Source organism: Priapulus caudatus, unplaced genomic scaffold (assembly GCF_000485595.1).
Source record: "Priapulus caudatus unplaced genomic scaffold, Priapulus_caudatus-5.0.1 Scaffold1219, whole genome shotgun sequence".
In the NCBI taxonomy this organism is placed as follows: domain Eukaryota; kingdom Metazoa; phylum Priapulida; class Priapulimorpha; order Priapulimorphida; family Priapulidae; genus Priapulus; species Priapulus caudatus.
This window is the reverse complement of record NW_014578280.1, coordinates 54703-62698: the sequence shown is the minus strand read 5'-3', so window position 1 is coordinate 62698 and position 7996 is coordinate 54703. Positions and strand designations below refer to the sequence as shown.

Below are 7996 nucleotides of genomic sequence, written 5' to 3'. Positions count from 1 at the left end.
AAACTGACTTCTTCTTACTCACTCATTTGTGTCCTTTTTTTGTGGTGAGCTACAGTGTCATTGACACTTTCATTAGTCGAGTCAACATAACACGTGCGCGTGCGTGCTGTAGTTGCAATGATGAGCTTAAAACCGATAGTCGCAGGAGGGAATAATAACAGCATCGGATAATTATTCGCTCCTGATAGCGGGCATGTAAAATTTCTTGTTACTGTACTTCCATTAGCAAAGGGGGGTACAGGGGTCAGTGTTACGGTGTAAGCTTACATGGGGGCATATTGTTTTGTACATTAAAAGCAAGATGATGTCGATGTACTAATTTGTTATGAGTTTTCCTTTATTTTACAAAAGTGCCTTGGTGCCCTTCTCAAATTTTGAGAGTTTCCTTGGTGCCTTTTAAAATTGCCTCTGTGCCCTTCCATTTTAGAGGAAATTCAAGGCGATTTCTCACATGCCCTAAAAAAATTGTCTTGCCCTTCTCGTCGCTTAATTCGAGCCCTGACCCGCACCCTCAGATTAGCAAAGCGGAGTTATAACGTCTGCATTTGCGGACAAGACCTGATGCACATACATGGTTCGTACAGTCCTTGAAAAGTACTTGAATTTAGTAAGTGTTGATTTTGTGCTTGAAAAGTCCTTGAATTTCATGAAAATGTGCTTGAATTTCATAAAAATGTCCTTGAATTTTTAGAAAGAGTCATTGCCAGTAATAAAAACAAATTTTGTACCATCAATAATGTGTAAACCTCAATAAAAATTGCGTTAAATGAGCTTGAAAAGCTATAGACACGATAGACAGTTAAATGATGATCACAAATTACAGAAAGTCACTAAAATCAGTCAGTAAATCAAGGTGTGTTGTAGAAGTGACACGGTATGTGTTTAGAAGGGTTTATTAATGTGATCCAGGTAAGTTTTAGAGGTGACATGCAGTGATTAAGAATGGGGTTATTAAATTAATCCAGGTATGTTTTGTTCTGTGTATGAATTCCGATAAAATGTCTGATAAAATGTCCTTGAATTTCCGATAAAATGTCCTTGAAATGTCCTTGAAAAGTCCTTGAAAAGTCCTTGAAAAAAAATTCAGTCTTCCTGTACGAACCATGACATAGAATCTACGTGAATCTACACGTGTACGTGCCCACGCACGCACGCACCCACGTGAACGTGCACACGCACGCAAGCATACGTGTACGTGCACGCACACGCACGCAAGCATACGTGTACGTGCAGATCAGCTTTCCTCCCAGATGTCTTTGCACCTCTACTTTGCAACTCTGATTTCAATTCATTTATGGTTTTCCCTTTGTAACTAGACGCCATTGTTTAGCAGTGATACCGGACAGTGCACGCGCGCCATCTATCCAGCGATTAGTAAATGGCGCACCCCATTAGAAATGCACATGCTATTGGAAAAAACGGCAGGCCCTACATCGATGTCGAGGCCAAGGGGTTAGATGTCGGCAGCACTTGCCTCACCGACAAGGCCTGCCAGAGGTTCATTCTGGCGATAGCCGATACAACTTACAAGGCGCCGGGAACAGTTTGTAGCTATAAATGAGGCCAAATTCCTTGCTGTGATAAGTGACGGATCCACAGATTCCTCATCAAAGGAGGCCGAAATTTTATTTTCGAATTAAAATTTTATTTAAAAGGAGAGACCCCCTGTACCCCCTAGCAGAAGGGGGGCTCCACCCTCCTACCCCACATACCTCCTGGCAAATCACAATGCTCGTCGCTCTGCGCCTAGTAAGAGTCCTTCGGCAGGACTAGTAGAATCTTTGAAGGACTAGTAAATTTTTTCTTTTACTAGTCTTGTGGACTAATGAACTAAAATGGTTAGTGTCTAACCCTGACATAGATCGAAAGCTGGATAACTTATGTGCTTGCTCGCGTTTGTAAGTACACTTGTGCTCTTTTACCTTAGTCATATTTCAATTTGAAAATTTGTTGCTAACAATATCCCGCCGATTATCGCCCATCCATCGTCCAATGCGTGAGGTCAGGTGGCGTACGCGCAAGTCTGAATCGTGACGTAGCGATTGGCTCGAACTGTCACGTGGTGTAAACAACCGGCTCGGCCCCCCCTTTGAATTTACTGTGTAATCCGACTTTTAAACCCACCTTTCTTTTTTTCAAATGACTTTGCAAGACACACATTGCATTTTGAGAAATTAAAAAGATAAAACAATAATAACTAGTACCTTACTGTATCGGCGGGATGTCGTTAGCATCAAATTTTCAAATTGAAATACGACTAAGGTAAAAGAGCACAAGTGTACTTACCAACGCGAGCAAGCACATAAGTCAGTCTGCGAAATTAACCACTGGCCCTGTATCCGAGGCCAGTAAATTTTCTGTGGGGCCAATGAAACTGGTAAATGAACAAGCCCGATGGGCCAGTGGGAAAAAATGGAGTAAATGGTCTATTAATGATATTTCAGCTTCTTTATGTGATGATCAGTCTGAGCATTTACCGAAATTCCCCATATTTTGTATGATATTTCCCGATAGGGCATCATATTATGAATGAGCGTGAAAACTGCGTGATGGCAGTGACAATGAGATGGGGGAGAGGGAAGTGGATAATTTTTTGTTCAATTTCATGAAAGAATAAATCTCTAAGAATACACCAAAGAGTTCTGTTTCTCTTTTCATAATATGATGATCATTGATTCGGGCCTGTAAAACCCAGAGAGACATGATACAAGATTGTGTGGCACAGCTTTGCTGTTGATCCTAAGTGGCTGCTGCGCGGATGAGACGCGCAGTTCCGCGGGATATGCGCACGCAGACCGCGCGGGATGTGAAGTATGAAGCGCTGCGCCGTGGAGACGTGCGCCAAATTCGAGCCCGGCGCACGTCTCCACAGCGCGTCAGCGGATGGTCTGTAGTTTTAGACAGATGACAATGATTAATATATTGACGATATTGTAGGAATTGGTGAGATTATAAAAGTGTTTAACAAAAATTGCTCAGTCATTCTCCAGATTAGCTGAATCAAAAAGATTAGAATTTAATATGAACAAAACAAATACAATGGTTATAAAATTCACAAACAAAGAAAGGATAGAGAATTTAATAGGCAACCAAGTAATCAAAAAATGCACCAAATATTCATACCTAGGGGATTTAATTAATGATATAGGAGGTTATAACAATATGATGAGTCCGAACTTAAAAATGTAGGTTCACGACGAGGGAAATATTATCATGGGCAGAAGAGCCAAATTATGGAATCATACTATAGAAGCAAGAGTGAAATTATACGAATGCACAGTTTGACCTTCCTTCCTAAATAACAGTGAAAGATGGACTAACTTAACTAAGGAAAAAGTAAAAATGTTGGAGGATTTCCAAAATGAGTGCCTGCGCAAAATAATAATCACGCAGAAAACCTACCGAAAGGCATTGAAAGACGATGAAAACTCCAAGGAAAGATACGGAGAAATCAGTAAAAATAACATATAGTTTCTATACGTAAATCGTGGTAAATACATATAAAAACGCTTTATTTTATTGAAAATCCCCATATTTACTTATAAAACATCCAAGAGATGGCGCTGTGGCATGTAAACATTAGCCCCGATTAGCCTCCGAAAATTGTGTGTTTTATTGAATTGTTCAATGAATGACGCACTCGTCGACTTCCGACTGCGAGTAAGAATGCAGAAAATTGTCCTGTTCGATGCGAAATGCATCGGCCGGGCATTTCATTATTTAGGAAAAGTAAATAGGCCGGCGAAAAACGGTAGGCACAGCAACGGCAGAGGCGTGTTCAGAAGAGCGAGCGCTCGATGCGAACGCTCGATGAATGAACGCAGCGCCTCCTGAACGACACACGAGCGCTCGCTGTGCGCTCGCTTGATCAAAGATGGCGGCCCCCATGGAGGGTTACTCAGCAGATTTTAATCGCGAGATTTTAATGTCTTTGAACAAGTACTGTTATACGAATTAGCAGACGAAATTGATACAAATTGAATTTAGAAGTAAATGAATGAATGAAAAATGAAATAAAGTTGAAATAGATTGCAAATTGACGTCAGTAATGTTAGATTCGCATTCGCCAGATTTTTCGTCACCATCTTGTAAACAACCCGCGCGCTGAGTGAACAGCGTTTTGAATTTGCGCGCAAACGCTCGCTCGCGCTCGCTCGCGCAGTGTCGTTCAGAAGGCGAGCGCTCGCGAGCGTTCGGTCTCCTGAACACGCCTCAGGTACGGTAGGTAACGTCGGTGACGCCCCATTCATGTCCATCAACGAAGAAGGTCGAGCTTATTCTGTTTACGGAGATGCCAAAATACAAAAGAAAGACCTATCGCAGTGCGCTAAACAGCGTGTTATTTTCGTTTTTGTGCCAAACTCTATCGTAGGAAACCGTTCTAGCCTAGCAGAATGCCCTAGTTCGTGAGATCGGCGATTCCGTGCCGTAATAGGTATTATAGCTAAAAGTTAGGAGATAAGGGGGCGGCGTAGACTGATTGGAAGACACAAAGTGTCAATCCTCGGCGAGCGCCTCGGCATCATGGCCGCATCAAAGACTAGTGTGGGCCAGTGAATTATACATTTCACAGGCCCGCTGGGCCAATGAGGGTGGAAGTTTTTCGTGCAGACTGATAAGTTATCCAGCTTTCGATCTATGTGTGTCAGGTCTTGATTGATAGCCCCAATTGTGAGCTTGGAGCGATGAAACAGCGATCCTCAGCGGGATTGGAGAAATTCCACGTTTTTTATGGGCAAGTTGCTCTGACCTAACCCACACCAAATCCACCAAAATTGTCAGTGTGGGCATTGGTCAGAGGAAACTCGGACTAAGTCAGACAGTACACATAAATATGTAGAATTTATGCAAATAAAAACAGACCAACGTGTTCTACAAGTTACAACTTGTAATTTATACTCGTTACCTTTGTTCATAATTGTAAAACAGTTCATTCATGAATTGCCATTTCAAAAGCGAAATCTCCATACTGCATACGTCTATGTCCATGTAAATTCCAAACATAGTGAAAATTCACCAATTTTTTGAAAAAATGTTGGTGATTTGATGAGCAGTAGCTAAGAATGATGTAATTAATTTGTCCCCTGGAATTATACTACTATTACAACAGGCTTTCCAGCGGCCCTAAAATTCCTAAAAATTCCTAAAATTTTGAGCTCGCCCTAAAATTCCTAAAAAAACTTAAAAAATGTATGCAATTCCTAAAAAAGGGCTAAAATTTTATTCAAATTCCTATAAAAAAAAATCACAGATATGTTTGGAGTTTTTGGTGATGAGATGCTGAACTTTTGGTTTGTAATTATGTCTGGTGCAGGGTCGCCAACCATTCCTCATTCTGCGGAATCATTACGATTTCTAGGCTTAATTTCCGCATTCCGCAGCGGCAAGGTTATATTCCTCATTTCAGTTGCACTGTACAAAATTTGCACTGATTGTTCGCATTGTTCGCTTGGACATATTGTGTTTTTTCAGGCATTTTGTATCTGGCATGTCTACGGTAAATGGAATAGCCTAGTCAGACATGCGCTGTCTGCAAGGTGTCGCGTAGTTTGTCTGCTAATCAGACAAGGGTTGTAGGGTTGAGTCTAGGGTTGAGATAGTGTTATCAGACATGAGAATATGGCCCACAGTATGCCTCAGATTGCAAGAAAATGGCTTAAATATTTCAAAAAAATTTTGGGGGCATCCCCTCAGACCCCCCTAGCACTGGCATGCCTACGGCACGCGGGCCTGCCTGCGGCAGCCAAGGTACATTTCGCCCCCCCTGTCCATCAATTTCGGAATACGCCACTAGTTACTGATCACCGCGGGAACATTCCGCATTTGGAGTTCACAGGGTTGGAGACCCTGCTAATGGATGTTTTCTAGTTATCTTTATACAGAGTAAGTATTGTGACTCTCAGTCTACCAGTGATTCCTAAGCTTCAGTGTCTGATTATACGACCCTGTTCCTGGCTGGATGTACAAGACATGCCTAATTTGCATGAAACTTGATGATGTACAGTCGTATCGAGGACTTGGAGGATAGGAATAGCTGGTAGACTGGACACATACCACATAGAACTGTATCTGTGAGTTAACACGTTGATGTTTATGAAAGTTAGTGACTTATTTTATCCCTAAAATGTTTCTGATTCATCCCTAAAAATTCCTCAAATAGCCCTGAAAAAACCTTAATTTCTCCCTAAAATTAGCCCTAAAATGTTGTCAAGGACTGCTGGAAAGCCTGTTACAAGTATAGGGGCACACGTGGTAAGCTACAGTCTGTGCTTGCCAAATCTCACTATCCCTGTAGGCTAATGATCTTTAACAATTTTACAGCCTCTGCGGTTAGATATCAAACGGAAATTGTCGGCAAGGTCTGATCGTGTGAAGTGTGTTGATCTGCATCCCACAGAACCATGGATGCTGGCCAGCTTGTACAATGGGAATGTACATGTGTGGAATCATGAATCCCAGGTCACTATTTTAGTTTGATTAATGAACACTAATGAACTAATTGTATTCAGAAAAATGACAGTTTTTAATGAGGTTTTCTAATAATCATCTGTTGTATTCCATAGTTATGACTCCATTACGTGCTATCAGACATGAGACACTTAGGTAGTACGTATGTGAAAGTGTGGAACGGCACTGTTGCATTACTTCCACATTGCATTTCTCAAATGACAGATTTGAGAGAACAAGAAAACAATCTCATGAATGCAGTTCTAACATGTAGAGAATGAAATAGTCCGATGGTACCAAATAAAGGTTTAAAAAAAGGATATTTCTGCTTAAAATTATTCTGTCAAGAAAACATTGCCTTATGTAATGTGAGTGCTAGAAACAATAAATTATGCGTGAGAAGAAAATTATTACAAATTTCTCTAATAAATTACACTATTTTTGTGAAATGTAATATTAATTTGTAGAATATATTTTACATCACTTTTTAATCAGCATAGGTCATGAACGTTTAAATTGAGTCTCTAGCACTCTCAACCCGTACTTAATATGTTGCAGCAACTGGTAAAGTCATTTGAGGTATGTGACCTACCGGTAAGAGCAGCCCGCTTTGTTCCACGTAAAAACTGGGTGGTCACAGGATCGGTAAGTACTTTCAATGTTATTGTTACGACAGAGTTACTGTCCAACAAAACTATCCATAAATCAGGGTTCTCCAAGCTTTTTCATTATAGCATGGCGGGGCTGCCTTTACGGTCCTAGTTTTAGCATTTTTAGCTCATCTGACATAGTCAGATGCAGCTTGTAGAATCGCATGATCGTCCGTCCGTGCGTGCGTCCGTCCGTCAACAGTTGGGCACAAATCTTAACCGCTCGACGTACGGTCACGATATTCGGGACGTTGGGGGGGATCGTCAAAACGAGTTGGGATGTCGAAGCTGGGGGTCAATTGTCAAAGGTCTAGAGGTCTAAAAGAAGGGGGAACATTCCCTCCTTAACTTAAGGTATAGGGAGGAAATGCAGAATTGCGGCACAAATCTAAACGGCTCGACCTAGTCTTGTGATAGTCGGTGTATAGCATCATGGTAGGAAAAGCCATCACTGTGCCTAAATTGGAGGTCACAGGTCAAAGATCAATGAGGCAGGGCAGATTTTAGACATTTGCTGAGGACATGGTCTGACGGAGCGATTGGAAAACTTTTTTGTTTCAGCGGTGACCTAGCATTTTTATGGCTTTATTGAAAGGACCATGAAATGTACTTTCTGCTGACATGCGAAGAGTAAGTGTCGGATAATTTTTTGACCCTTAAGAGAAGGGTTAAACATGGAATTGTTGACTGTTAACAAAGGACTGAACTGCTTTTGCTAAATATTGTGGATGTGAGGCTACAGTTGCACAGTTCAATTGCAAAGGCAAATGTTTGTTGAACAAGGTTTACGCTCCTTAAATCATTATTTTCTAAAGCAGTCTGTATTAGCACCCTGAGTAGCACCCTGTAATAGCACACTGTAATGAATCCTGAATGCTTGCGTGTGTAGGCAAAAACAT

The 7996-nt window shown here is 41.3% G+C and overlaps 1 protein-coding gene across 1 annotated transcript in view; it reads left to right on the top strand.

Annotated features, from left to right (window-relative positions):
• Nucleotides 1-7996, top strand: part of LOC106815858 (coatomer subunit beta'-like) — a gene marked incomplete at its 3' end in the record, with an annotated part of 42248 nt that overhangs the window by 11953 nt on the left and 22299 nt on the right. Inside the window, 2 exon segments of the mRNA XM_014820382.1 lie at nt 6322-6459; nt 7006-7092. Coding sequence (XP_014675868.1) covers nt 6322-6459; nt 7006-7092 — 225 coding nt within the window.